This window comes from Podarcis cretensis (genome assembly GCF_951804945.1).
Source record: "Podarcis cretensis genome assembly, chromosome: 2".
Classification (NCBI taxonomy): Eukaryota; Metazoa; Chordata; class Lepidosauria; order Squamata; family Lacertidae; genus Podarcis; species Podarcis cretensis.
Genome location: NC_137171.1, coordinates 112,967,573 through 112,981,030, shown reverse-complemented (window position 1 = coordinate 112,981,030; position 13,458 = coordinate 112,967,573). Strand labels below are relative to the sequence as shown.

The 13,458-nt window shown below is 49.5% G+C and overlaps 1 protein-coding gene across 2 annotated transcripts in view; it reads right to left on the bottom strand.

The window, feature by feature from the left end:
* VARS1 (valyl-tRNA synthetase 1) overlaps positions 1 to 13,458 on the bottom strand; it is a 35,969-nt gene that overhangs the window by 3,853 nt on the left and 18,658 nt on the right. For both annotated transcript variants that reach the window (XM_079958272.1, XM_079958273.1), the window contains exons 16-27: positions 12,108 to 12,211; positions 10,932 to 11,090; positions 10,572 to 10,662; positions 9,714 to 9,819; positions 8,334 to 8,404; positions 7,372 to 7,497; positions 5,972 to 6,076; positions 5,110 to 5,178; positions 3,647 to 3,725; positions 2,912 to 3,039; positions 1,718 to 1,873; positions 652 to 858 (exon numbers count right to left, since the gene is read on the bottom strand). In XM_079958272.1, the coding sequence (XP_079814398.1) occupies positions 652 to 858; positions 1,718 to 1,873; positions 2,912 to 3,039; positions 3,647 to 3,725; positions 5,110 to 5,178; positions 5,972 to 6,076; positions 7,372 to 7,497; positions 8,334 to 8,404; positions 9,714 to 9,819; positions 10,572 to 10,662; positions 10,932 to 11,090; positions 12,108 to 12,211 (1,401 nt within the window). The remainder of the gene's footprint in view (positions 1 to 651; positions 859 to 1,717; positions 1,874 to 2,911; positions 3,040 to 3,646; positions 3,726 to 5,109; positions 5,179 to 5,971; positions 6,077 to 7,371; positions 7,498 to 8,333; positions 8,405 to 9,713; positions 9,820 to 10,571; positions 10,663 to 10,931; positions 11,091 to 12,107; positions 12,212 to 13,458) is intronic.

Sequence of the window (13,458 nt, the reverse complement as noted above, 5' to 3'; positions counted from 1 at the left end):
GTGCCAAGGTGTTCGGCTCCCAAGTTATGACTGTACTGTTATTCGTGCTTCCTTATTTTATTCTGTATTTCAAACTGCTCTGACGGCCTTGAAGCAGGCCTATAAACTTGTTCAATGACAGGATAGAAATGAAAAGGACTGGAGAGCGTCAGTTTGGCAAAGTGGCGTTATAATTGATTGAAGAACTTTAAGAAAACAAAACGCGTAAATAAGAAGAGTTTGGATTTGATATCCCGCTTTATCACTACCCAAAGGAGTCTCAAAGCAGCTAACATTCTCCTTTCCCTTCCTCCCCCACAACAAACACTCTGTGAGGTGAGTGGGGCTGAGAGACTTCAGAGAAGTGTGACTGGCCCAAGGTCACCCAGCAGCTGCATGTGGAGGAGCGGAGACGCGAACCCGGTTCCCCAGATTACGAGTCCACCGCTCTTAACCACTACACCACACTGGTGTAACAACAATTTGTATGTTTTCTCTTTCTGTCGTTATTTTCCAGTAATTCATGCACTTCTAAACTTTTGTATCAAAACAAAGCTAAACGATAAATACAAGCACATTGTTTCTAGGTTCAAGATTTCGCTTCACGTTCCATTATGAACGGAAAGGTCCCTACACCGCTACATCCCTGACTCTGTGAGCTTGAGGATTTACCTGCTCTGTGGAGGGGTAAGGAGTGACGCAGATGCTGGGGGGGTCGCTGGGGGACCGCCGGGGCAGCCGCTGGAACAGCTCCTCAGTGACGAAGGGCATGAAAGGGCTGAGAAGACGGAGTCCGGCATCTAAGCAGGTGTAGAGGACGTTCCGGGCCGTTTGGATCGCAGCCTCATCTGGGCTGGCAAACACCGGTTTCAGGCACTCCTGAGGGGGGCGGGATTCAAAAGGGCAGAAGTCAGGAACAAGGGCCACATTCCCTTGCAGGCCAGCTTCCGAGGGCAACATTCAGGTGGTGGGCGGGGCCAAAGTGGGCGAGCCAATGGGTGAGAAGAGAACCTGCCTTGCCATGGAAACACAAGCTTACAGGGCAATTAAAAAATAAGGTTGGACTTTGACCAAGAGGGCTAGCAGACAAAGGGCAAATGAGCCGCCCCTCCTCTGCCACCCTGCCCACTCGCCTGCAAAGAACTCCATGTATTCGCCTACATGCAATTCCGTGCACCTGTGGCGACCATGCAACTTCTGAAATGCAAGAACAGTCTTCACAGTACGCCTGGGACAGTTAAAAATGTGCATTATGCGTCGGTATTACATCTTCACCTGTCTCTTCCTCCAAGAAGCTCAGGTCCTCAAAACAGCTCTGTCAAGTAGATCAGGGTACTGTGGTATTATTGATGGGGTTGTGGTCTGCTCAGACTACTTTAAGTCTGCATGGTGAGCTTTGTGACTGAGCGCTGCTTTGCTGAACTGAGATTGCCACGTCCAAAAGTAAGACTCCAGGCAAGGAATGGAGAAGCTTTGTCCATTCAGATGTTGATGGACTCCAACTCCCATCAGCCCCGGCAGCAGGGCATGATGGGAGTAGTAGTCCCAACATTTCGTCTTGGAGTGCCACAGGCCTAATCTAGGCCCTCACACACCCCCGAATTACATTTTAACGTATTCTTGGTAGCAAAATGACAAAACAAAAATGAACTATCCACCAGCTGCAGATGTCACACCTCCCCAGAAGGGAAAAGGGGCAAAAAAGCTCAAAACAAAACCCTTCAGAAACCCCACTCACCAGGTAGACATCGCAGAGCTCATAGAGCCAGAAGTTGTAGACTGCTGTCGTGATGCCAGGGAAGTCATAGGCCTGGAATCCTGCATCGCACAGCTCCACAGCATGGCTCAAGCGACTCAGGATCCAGCGGTCGATGAGGCTCTCCGATCCACTGGGCTGAAAAAGGCATTTCCTGTTAAATAAGGAATCGTTCCCGGTGGCCCTCGTCTGAGGGCAGGACTTTGAGGCGGGAAAGCGAGAGGGCACATGATTATTTGCTCATTGGAATTACCTGGGAGTTCTCAGAAACCAACAAAACACTGCTGTTTCTAAATGGATAATGCAATGTGTTAATTCCTAGGACTCCCGCCCCCCTGACCTGGGCACACCCAAACCTTATTCCTTCCACCAACCTTCCTTCACGGAGCTCAGGGTGCCTCACAAGACTCCCCTCCGCTCCCCCCACTCCACTTTATCCTCACAACACCCTGTGAGGTAGACTGGAATGAGAAATGACGACAGGCCTAACATCACCCTACGACAGGGGTCAGCAAACTTTTTCCGCAGGGGACCGGTCCACTGTCCCCCAGACCTTGGGGGGGGGCAGACTATCTTTTTGGGGGGGAATCCTCCCCCCCCCACGACTCTCCCCTCCCTTCTCTACAGCACCAGATGAGGCCCGGTGGCTGCTTACCTGTGCCTTGCGAGCAGCAGGGGCTGGCGGAAGCAGCGGAGGGACGATGAGGGCTGCTTAAAATGGCACTCAGCCAACCACAGCTCAACAAAGCCCAGCCCCCTTCCTCCTCTAGGCAGGGCGGGGAGAAGCCAGGAGGAGGGAGGGAGGAGGCGATGCTGCGGTTTGTGTGAGGGAGAGGGGGAGGGGGAGGAAGAGGCGCAGCCCGAATCATCAGAATCAGATCCACGCTGCAATTCCCAGACTGTCCGCAGGCCGGATCCAGAAGGCAATTGGGCCGGATCCAGCCCTCGGGCCTTAGTTTGCCAACCCATGCACTACAAGCTTCACAGCTAAGAGGGGGTTTGAAGCTGCGTTTTCCCTGACAGCACTCTCAACCCCTGTGCCGTTCTGGATCTCCAAACCCTGCAGTCTGTGCTGAGCTCCAGGAGGCACTAACCACCACCCCCCACTTCCAAAAAAGATGGGGCAGGGGCGGGGTGGAGAGAATGGAGTAGGGAATCATTTGAAAAGAGGCTCACCTCTGGGCTGGGCTGCGGCTTGAACCCGTCCCCGAGACCGCGGATGGCGAACTTGGTCGCGTTCCACAGCTTGTTGCAGAAATGGCGGTAGCCTAGGATGCGGTTCACGTCCAAGTTTATATCCCGTCCTGGAGGGAGCAGAGAATGTTGTGAAACACAAGCAGGAGAGGCACAAGAGCCCTTCTGCATCAAGGAAAGGGTCCATTGAAATTGAAATACTTTATTGTCACTTGTACAACTTGTATACAGTGAGATTACACGTGCACCCCCCACTCAGCTCTCTTAGTCTGAATTCCCCTCGTTTACTGATGCGCACCCACCAAACCCGAAAGTCTGTTGCCCTGTTGTTATCTTTTCATTCAGCAGCCTAACAGCCCACGGGTAGAAGCTGTTCTTTACCCTGTTGGTGCGACTAATCATGCTTCTGTATCATCTGCCTGAGGGCCGGAGATCAAGAAAGTGCCGGCCAGGGTGTGAATCATCCCTGAGAATTTTCCTCACTCTCCTGAGGCAATGTTCTTCCACGATGTCATCCAGCGGATTCAAGGGACAGCCCATAATATCTTGTGCTGTATTATATATCCAGCTCCTTGGATCGCTCCAGTTACCCTTTTGTGAACTTCTTCCTGCTCAACATTAACCCTTTTTTGGAGCAGGGATAGAACAACAGCAGGGCCTCTTTCACTCAGAGAGAGAGAGAGAGAGAGAATGAAGTCAGGCAGAGGGATAAATTACCTTGGGATGTGTAGGCGCAGAGAGCAAAACGGAGGGCATCCGTCCCACACTCTGGTATCCCGTTGGGATAATCCGACTTCTGCGAAGGAATCACAAGTAAAGTATTTAATCCTCACCATTAAGTTCTCAGAACTGAAAGTGCTTATTTAGACTGGCTTCCAGTTGAGAATGTGTGTCTAATATGTAAACTTGAAGCTATCATATAATTCTGGGAGGGAGGGAGACTGTGTATGTGGGTATAGTCGTACCTTGGAAGCCGAAAGGAATCTGTTCCAAAAGTCCATTCGACTTCCAAAACTTTCAGAAACCAAGGCACGGCTTCCGGTTGGCTGCAGGAAGCTCCAGCAGCCAATCGGAAGCCGCAGAAGCTCCATTGGCTGTTTGGGTTCCAAAGAACATTCGCAAACTGGAACAGTCACTTCCGGGTTTGCGGTGTTCGGGAGCCAAAACGTACAAGTGCCAAGGTGTTTGGCTTCCAAGGTACGACTGTATTTCGTTTATGATCACTTCTCACGAAGCCTCTGGGAGGAATTTTACAATTTAATAACAAATACAAAAGCAGCTGCAAACAACTTTAAAGTAAAGGTAAAGGTACCCCTGCCCGTACGGGCCAGTCTTGACAGACTCTGGGGTTGTGCGCCCATCTCACTTAAGAGGCCAGGGGCCAGCGCTGTCCGGAGACACTTCCGGGTCACGTGGCCAGCGTGACATCGCTGCTCTGGCTAGAGACAGAGCCAGAGCCGCACATGGAAACGCCGTTTACCTTCCCGCTGGTAAGCGGTCCCTATTTATCTACTTGCACCCGGAGGTGCTTTCGAACTGCTAGGTTGGCAGGCGCTGGGACCGAGCAGCGGGAGCGCACCCCGCCGCAGGGATTCGAACCGCCGACCTTTCGATCGGCAAGCCCTAGGCGCTGAGGCTTTAACCCACAGCGCCACCTGCGTCCCGCAAACAACTTTAAAAGACAATAAATACAAAAACAGTTCAAAGCAACAAGAACACGTACATATCGTCAGTTCAGATCCAGGACAGGCCAACTGGGATGAAGGTGTTAGAAGCCTTGTTGAAAGATAAAATGCCTTCAGCAGGAGGCCAACAAGGCGCCTGCCTAACATGCAGTGACAGGGAGTTCCACAGGACAGGAACTGTCACCGCAGTAAAGCCCTAATTCTAACATTGTGTGGAAGGGACCTGGAAAGGACAGCATTTGCAGGATGCCCTCTCCTGCAGAACACAGCGCTTGCTTGGGTAGACAGGGGATGCGGCGATTTTTTTTGGTGTTCTGGTCTCAAGCTGCGTATTGTACACCAAGACCACCAGCACCTTGAGCCTAGCATCCTGACTAACTGACATATATACAGACATACACACACGGTCATGTCATGTTGGTGTTCTTTGCAGCATCCATTACGACATCAGCATTAGGGGGCGGAACTGGCGGCAACAGGGGGAAAACACATTACCTGTCCTTGTTTTGCTCGCTCTGTCTCAGATGGGTCCAAATTGCTCTCTAGCAACTGTGCATGGAGGCCCTGCAGAGACAGATAAGAGGGAAAGGGTTGCACCTGGAGACGCAAAGAGGCTGAGGGAACGTTCTTTCACATGTGGTGGACTTGCAAAAGGGTAAAAGAGTACTGGGAAATGATCTATAATGAATTGAAAAAAAATGTTTAAAAGTACTTTTCCAAAAAACAAAACAGAGTCCTTTTCGCTGGGGATAATTCAGACTGAAATTCCCAGGTGTCAAATAAGGTTATTTATGTATGCTACTACTGCAGCCCGTGTTTTATTAGCCCCCAAATGGAAAACAAGTGAGGTCCCAGCTAAAGAATGGCAACTTAAGCTGACAGAATATGCACATCTTGCAGACTTAACATATAGAATAAGAGAACAAGAAGAACATTCGTATAGAGAAGACTGGAAAACGTTTATTGAATGTATGGTAAAAAAATTGTGTACACCTGAAAACGTTGGCAGCGTTAAGATAAATTCAACAGTGTAAATAAGTTCTGATGGATGCAATAATGGAATACTGAATGGTTTAGTTTATGTCAAATATGCAGGGATTTATGATATGCAAACCATGGAAAGAGAAGAAAGGAAGTAATTGATATTTTAAAGTTTAGATGAGTGTTTTAAATTGTGAAACAGAATTTTTTAATAAAAATTATATAAAGTGGGGGGAAGAAAAAGGGTTTTTCTTCTCACTGGACGACAAAGCAGGATGTGCAATAGGGGAGACTTTACTGAGGCAAAAATCCCAGATAAGAGCCCTCGTGTGTGGCCTGGTGGCTTCCCCCTCCCTGGCCTAAAACCATAGGTTACCTCCAGCGTAATGCCAGTAATAACATCCAATGGATCGATCACGTTCCCCAGCGATTTGCTCATCTTCCTGCCATGAGCATCCCGAACGACGGCATGGAGGTAAACCTGGCAGGAGTCGCAGAAAGAGGGTTAGTTGGAGGAAGAGGGGTGAAATGTATGCTTGGGTGGCAATAGGGGAGAGGCTTGCAATTGTTAACTTGGCCCAATCCCTCTAATCTTCAGGGAATGTTTTGAAACACTATGCATTAGCTGACCAGCAGGGCAAAGCATGAAGATGTTTATGAACAGCTGACTGCACACATCTCTTAAGGTATCTAACACTGCAGGAATACCTGGCTTCTCCATGTGTGTACATAAAGTAAAATGGCTACATATGATGATTTGCATGCCATTTTCTAACATTTTGCTCTGCAGGGGAGTGTTTTTTCTCATGGGAAAGGGATTGATGTTTCAAACGGCACTCAGTTCCCCAGGATTTAGCAGGAGCTGGTACTCACAGGGCTTCCGTTAGAGGAAAAACTAATTATGCTACACGCAAGGGTTATGGCCTCTAAAACAGAAAAATGTAACTACAGAAGAACTGCAACTTAAGGATCAACTTAAGGATCAGTAAAACTTCTGTGGTAGTTTCAAGCGAATCTATGGTTGGGGAACTGGCCAGCATGATATTTGGGTTTCCCAGCACTCCAAGTCTGACCCCAAGAACAAGAGGACTGGGTTCAATCAAGTGCGTTCGGGGGCAAAGATCATTAACACTGAAGTGATCAATAAGCAGCTGCATGGATAAGCATACCTGAAATAACAACAACAACAACAACAACAACAACAACAACAACACAACAACAACAACAACAACACCAACAACAACAACAACAATAATATTGCACCCAGCTGGCTGAGTTTCTCTAGCTACTCAGGGCAGCTCCCAACAGAATATTAAAAGCACAATAAAACATCAAACATTAAAAACTTCCCTAAACAGGGCTGCCTTCAGATGTCTTCTAAAAGTCAGATATTCCTTCCCGATTTATTTCTTTGACATCTGGTGGGAGGGCGTTCCACAGGGCGGGCGCCACTACCGAGAAGGCCCTCTGCCTGGTTCCCTGTAACCTCACTTCTCACAGGGAGGGAACCGCAAGAGGGCCTTTGGAGCTGGACCACAGGCTGAACGATGGGGGTGGAACGTCAGTGTTTTCAGGTTTTTGTGTTACCTCCATGAGGACTAGTAACATGGCTACTCTTTTTATTTTTTAAGTAAGCACTTCAAAAACCTTGCACAGAAAATGGCAGATTGCATGCTTATGCAGGGAACCTATGGGTACTTGCATGCGACATAAGCCACCCTGAGCACACACAGTCATGAAGAATGGGGTTGAGGGAGGGACGGCCGAAAACCACACCTCTCTGAACGGCAACTTCCCCGTAAGCTTCAGGCCCAGCATGACCATGCGGGCTACCCAGAAGAACAGAATATCGTGCCCAGTCTCCAGAAGGGTCCCCGGGTAAAAAATTTGGAGATCTTCGCTCTAGAAGAGAAATGAAAAGTTGGAGAGGCTGAATGAATAAGAACGATGGTGGGGGGATATGAATCCTGCATATTTAGTTCAGAAGTCCCCAAGCAGAACCTGAATGCAACAGACGTTCTTCCAAGCAACTAGGCACTCCTAAGCACACTGCCTCCGACAGGGGAAGTAGGACACAGCCATTATGGCTAGTAGCCACGGACAGGCTAAGACCTGAGGCTCATCATCAAGTTCAGAAAGGGGGAATCAGTGTGATCAAGGGGATGGAGAAACTACTGAGAAAGGCTTCAGCATTTGTGACTTTTCAGTTCAGAAAAAAGGCAGCTAAGAAGAGACATGACAGAGGTTTGCAACATCATGGATCGGGAAAGGCTTCTCTCCTTCTCTCGCAACACCAGAACTTATTATGAACTGTTGGAATGCTGTTATGAATGATGGAAGTTTCAGGGGCAGAAAAAAGAAAGTACTTCTTTGCACAGCATACAGTTTAACTGCGGAACTCACTCCCACAGGTCCAGCAACTTGGACAGCTTTAAAAAGGTTAGGAAAATTAACAGAGGGTAAAGTTACCAGCTATGATGGCTCTGCTTAGTGAGTGCAGCTTCCTTCTAAATACCAGCAGCTGGAAACTGCAGGAGGGAAAAGTTGGGTCTTGAATTCAAATCCAGCTTTGCAGGTTTGCTACAGGCATCTGGTTGGCCATAACTGCATCTTGCGGAGAATTCCGTATCTGAACTGTGCAAAGTATTTCCCTGAATCTCCCAACAGAGATTCTGGAGTAATACAAAAGGCCAAGACGTCACTAAGGCCTGACAGTCCTGCTTCACAGAGGGACTTACGGGGTTTGGCCACCCAAAGATGGAGAATGGAAACAGACCGGACGAGAACCAGGTGTCCAGGACATCCTCATCTGCGAAGGAGACAAGAGAAATATATAGAGTCATCTATTAAGAGAGAGAGAGATCAGGACCTTTGTTCTTTATATTTGAGCAAGTTTAAAGGTAAAGGTAAAGGGACCTCTGACCATTAGGTCCAGTCGTGGCCAACTCTGGGGTTGCGGCGCTCATCTCGTTTTATTGGCCGAGGGAGCCGGCGTACAGCTTCCGGGTCATGTGGCCAGCATGACTAAGCTGCTTCTGGCGAACCAGAGCAGCGCATGGAAACGCCGTTTACCTTCCCCCTGGAGCGGTACCTATTTATCTAGTTGCACTTTGACGTGCTTTCGAACTGCTAGGTTGGCAGGAGCAGGGACCGAGCAACGGGAGCTCACCCCGTCGCAGGGATTCGAACCGCCGACCTTCTGATCAGCAAGTCCTAGGCTCTGTGGTTTAACCCACAGCGCCACCCGCGTCCCTTAACAAGCAAGTTTAGCTTTCATTTAATCCAAGAATAAGTAACTTTTCACCCTGTTCAAGGGGCAAATAAACATCAAAATTGTGCTTTGAGTATGGCACCCACACACTATACATTTAAAGCATGCTTTAACAGCCATGGTGTACCCCCAAACAATCCTCTCTGGTCCTGGCTGGCCCTTCCCCAGCAGCAGCTGTGGCCCCCAACAGCTGCTCAAGCTGCGTCAGAGGGGACTCGAACTGCACAGCGCTGACAGGTCCCTTGAGCGAGTCCATACCCCTGGCAGCCGCAAGAGGACTTTCCTGTGGCGGCAGGCAGCAATGATATTGAGGAGCGGGGGCGGGTTAGGCTTCTTGCCTGGGGGATGCCATTTTCCGCCTCAACTTCTGCCCTTCTGCCTCAGGCCTCCACCATGCCTGTCTCCTTGGGGGCCTCCTCTGGCGAGTGGCTCCACAGTGACGCCAGGGCCTGCGGCCAGGCCGGGACCCGGAGACCACTGAGGGGAAGAGGAAGAGGAGGGAGGCCTGGTGCAGCTTTTAACTCGGAAAGGGGCAGAAGCGGGACCCGCTCAGCCGGCCAAACTGCTCGCCTGCTCCCTCAGGGCAAGCAAAAAGAAGAAGAAGAAGAACCCGGATGTTTTTCAAAATTTATAAAATTCGCCCAGGTGGTGATTTCACCCTAGAAATCCAGAGCATGTCCAGGAAAATCTGGACGTATGGCAACCCCACCACCACGCTTTCGTGGTGCAAGATGGGAGTCCCTCTTTAGGATGAGGACGGCAGCCAGGATAAGATGACGGCTCCCGCTGCTTCACAACCTCCTTGCAAATCTCCCACCAACCCACCTTATCCCTCCCCCTGCTGTACCTTGCCGGAGGGAGATTTTTTCCGCAGGCACCTTGAAGACTTTGGCTGCTTTTTCTTTGACCTCCTGCTCGGTTCTGCCGCTTATCCAGTATCTACCATCCGTATCCTGGGCAGAAGAGGACAGATTATTTAAAACAGTTTCCCCAACCTGATTAAAAACATGGGACAATAAATACAAGCTATAAAGCGGGGGGGGGGGGGGATCTTCCAGCTCAGGGTCCACTTTCCTTTCCAGGCAACCTTCCGAGGGCCACATACGCCCCTCACACACCCCTCACTATCTTCCGCCCATGCTCATTCCCAGAAGAGAGAGAGGGATCATGCATGTACAGTCTCATTTTATTCCAGGGTAAACTACCATATTCATTTTGCGAGACTTTCCCAGGCATTTTGGTGCATGCTTCCCATAAGCTTTTCCCATAAGCTTATTCCTTGTTTTGAAGGAAACAAGGTTGTTATTGTGCATTCTGTAACAATAGCGCCCAACATGGCTCCTTTTCTTCCTCTCCCTTTTGTGTTGTTTCTTTCGCACTATAAACCAGAAGGGCAAGGGCTCTGTTGTTATTATTGATCTATTGCAAACCATTCTGGAAGCCTTTATTCGGCTAAAGAATGTTTGGGGGGGGGGGGTGCTTCAAATAAACAGCAGCGTTGCCCCTTAGCTTTCAGCTTCTCTTTGGAAATCTGAATTTAATAACAGGGAAATACTTCTTTTCCAGGCATTCCTCCAAGCCCTCTAATCCCACCCTGGCTACCTGCTCATAGAGGACCATGGAGATGGCCGCTTATACATCCCAAACATTTTCCGTGTTTCGTTTCCTCGGCTATCTGGCCCACCATCTGCCCTCAGGGTCTTACCTCTCCTGGTGGCACGGAGGGGTCGTTAACGGTCACAAAATATGCCGGGATACGGTGGCCCCACCACAACTGCCGAGAAATGCACCAGTCCCTAGAGGTGGAGAGAGAGAGAGAAAGAAAAGAGTCATAAAAGCCCTCAGCACAGAACACTAAATCGTCTGGTGAATCTGGATGCATGCGCACAGCACACAAAAACCAAAGGACCAGCAGGCACACAGAAATCTCACCGGAACAAAAGGACGTGTGGCTCTTACTGTCCCCTTTGCCTGCCTTTTATGCCCCCCACCCCACCCACCCACCCATTCGGCGCCCTCCCCCTACAGCGCCACAGGAACTGGGCAATCCCACAGCAACCCTCACCTGATATTGTCCATCCAGTTGAACCAGGTCTTGAGGTGGAAGTCCGGCACGATGCGCAGGTCGCCCCGGCGCACTGCTTCGGCTGCTCCGCGGGCCATCGTGTCGCAACGCACGTACCACTGGGGTTTCAGGAGCGGCTCCACCACGTCTTTGGAACGGCTGCAGGCATCCAGAGGGGGGGGGAGTGGGAAACAGGATTAGCTCCAGCAAGCGAGTGCAGCCAGCGCCAATGGATGGCAGAAGGATCTCCTCCGGATGTTAATAAAGGCTCCTACTAGAATGATTCATTGCTCTTCCTATTTCTGGGATAGCTCCGTCAGTAAAAGCATGAGACTTTTAATCTCAGGGTTGTGGGTTCAATTCCCACATCGGACAAAAGTTTCCTGCATTGCAGGGGGTCGGACTAGATGAAGCCTTGCGGTTCTTTCGAACTCTAAGATTCTCCACACCAGGCAAGGTATTTTCCACCTTTTCTGCATACAGAATGCCCTTCCATCTACCCAGTTTCAAAACCCTCCTCCCCTCAGAATCCTTTCGCCCCCAAGGTATCGCATCCTTTGAGGTAAGCACCCCCAACTACTTCTGAGCAGACATGGTTAGGATCTCACCGTAAACTAAATAGCTTAGCCATGGGCCAGTAACCATCTCTCACGGTTCATACGTAACCACGGTTTGGCCACCAGAGTCGCTGCTTTGAGCGTGCACACTCCTCTGAGCTCCTTAGGTTATGGGCCCATTGGCTCACTCACAACCTGGTTCGAGCAAACCGTGGTTTGCCGTTACATCTGAAACTGGATAGACTATGGTTTGACTCTACATTTGTAGCAGTGATACAACTGGAACGGGCTGCATCCTTTCCTGGAGGCAGTTCATAAGAGGCTGAACATCCACCCGTCAGTTACATCTGGCACCGCAGATCCCGCACTGAGCAAGGCATCAGGGCTGGAGGGCCTCCAAAGTCCCTTCCACCTCTCTCTTTTTTTGATTTTGTGCACCTCAGAACACACGTCTCCCATAACATCAACACCCTTTTCTGACAGACGGTACCCATTATGTTAGGTGCAACCTAAGTATCCACGAAGAAGTTGCTTCAGAGAACAGGGCTGCCTGCCAAAAACCAGCAGGTCCCACCACCCAGATCAAAATTATTCCTCTCCGCCATCATCCTCTTCTCACCTGCAGATCGGTACCACCATGGGATTGTCCTTCACATCCCTCACGAGCCCTGCGTCCTTCAAAAGTTGGAACACAGCACGACGAGCATCAAACCGCTTCATGCCCTGGAAACGGGTTAAGGAGAAGGTAAACTGGCAGCAGGATCTACAACAAAATGTTGCAGCGTGGAACACTGTTTCTCGGGAATTCCAGAAACTTGGCTCCTTTTTCCACACGTGCCCCTCCAGTTTTCCTCCCTTTCTTCTTCTCACAACAGTCAGCCACCACACTAGAGCTACTGAGCAAGCTCAGTCCTCTCTTGGCTGTTGTTGGGTTTTGTAGGAGAAGGGGATCCCCTACCTTAGGGCTGCTACTGTTTTGCCTAAACGTATTTTGGTACTTCTGAAAACCTTGAGGTTCCCCAAAGCATGCTGCTTACCTTTAGTTATAGTGTCTGGGGTTAAGCAACAAGCACTGAACATCAGAATAGTAATAGTAGTAGTAGTAGTAGTAGTAGTAGTAGTAGTAATAATAATAATAATAATAATAATAATAATAATAATATTTACACCCCGCCCTCCCCGGGCCGGGCTCAGGGTGACTAACACCAAACATAAATTACAATAAAATGTAATAGAAAACAACAACAAACAAACAAACAAACAAACAGTTAATACGGCTCAATACAGCTTAAATGCAGACTCATTTTAGTAGTAGCCCATAAATCAACTCCATAAAGGGAGGAAACATCAGATATTCCCCCGAGCCAGCTATCCATGCTGGTCCTACATGGACCAGCAAAAAAGCTATTGGAAAATTAATATACCAAATCCAATATAAGGGGTCAGAGTGAGTCTAAGCCGAAGGCCAGGCGGAACAGCTCCATCTTGCAGGCCCTGTGGAAAGATGTCAAATCCCACAGAAAAAATGAGAGGACTGGAAGGTCCATGTCAGTGACCTAGGCTCAAATCACTGAGATGGGATCCTCACGCTCCTAGCGGATGCCAAACCCATCCTTCAACCCATTACAAACCAGGACCAGGCATAAACAGATTATAAACATCTAAGAAGAGGCCTGCTGGATTAGGCCAAGGACCCATCTGGTCCAGCATCTTGTTTTCAGAGTGGCCAACCAGATTCTAACCTCAAGCCCTCAAGAAGGGGTTGAATGCCATAGTCACCCTCCCCGCTTGCGACTCCACAGAGAGGCCTACTACTATCTCCAATACTAGCGACAGCAACTACCCACAGCCTTATCCTTCCCAGATATGAAACCAGAGGCTGCTTTGTCCAATCACAACATTAAGAACCGCCTGGTGGACCAGGCCGAAGCCCCACTGAGCCCAGCATCCTACTCTCACAGCGGCCAACC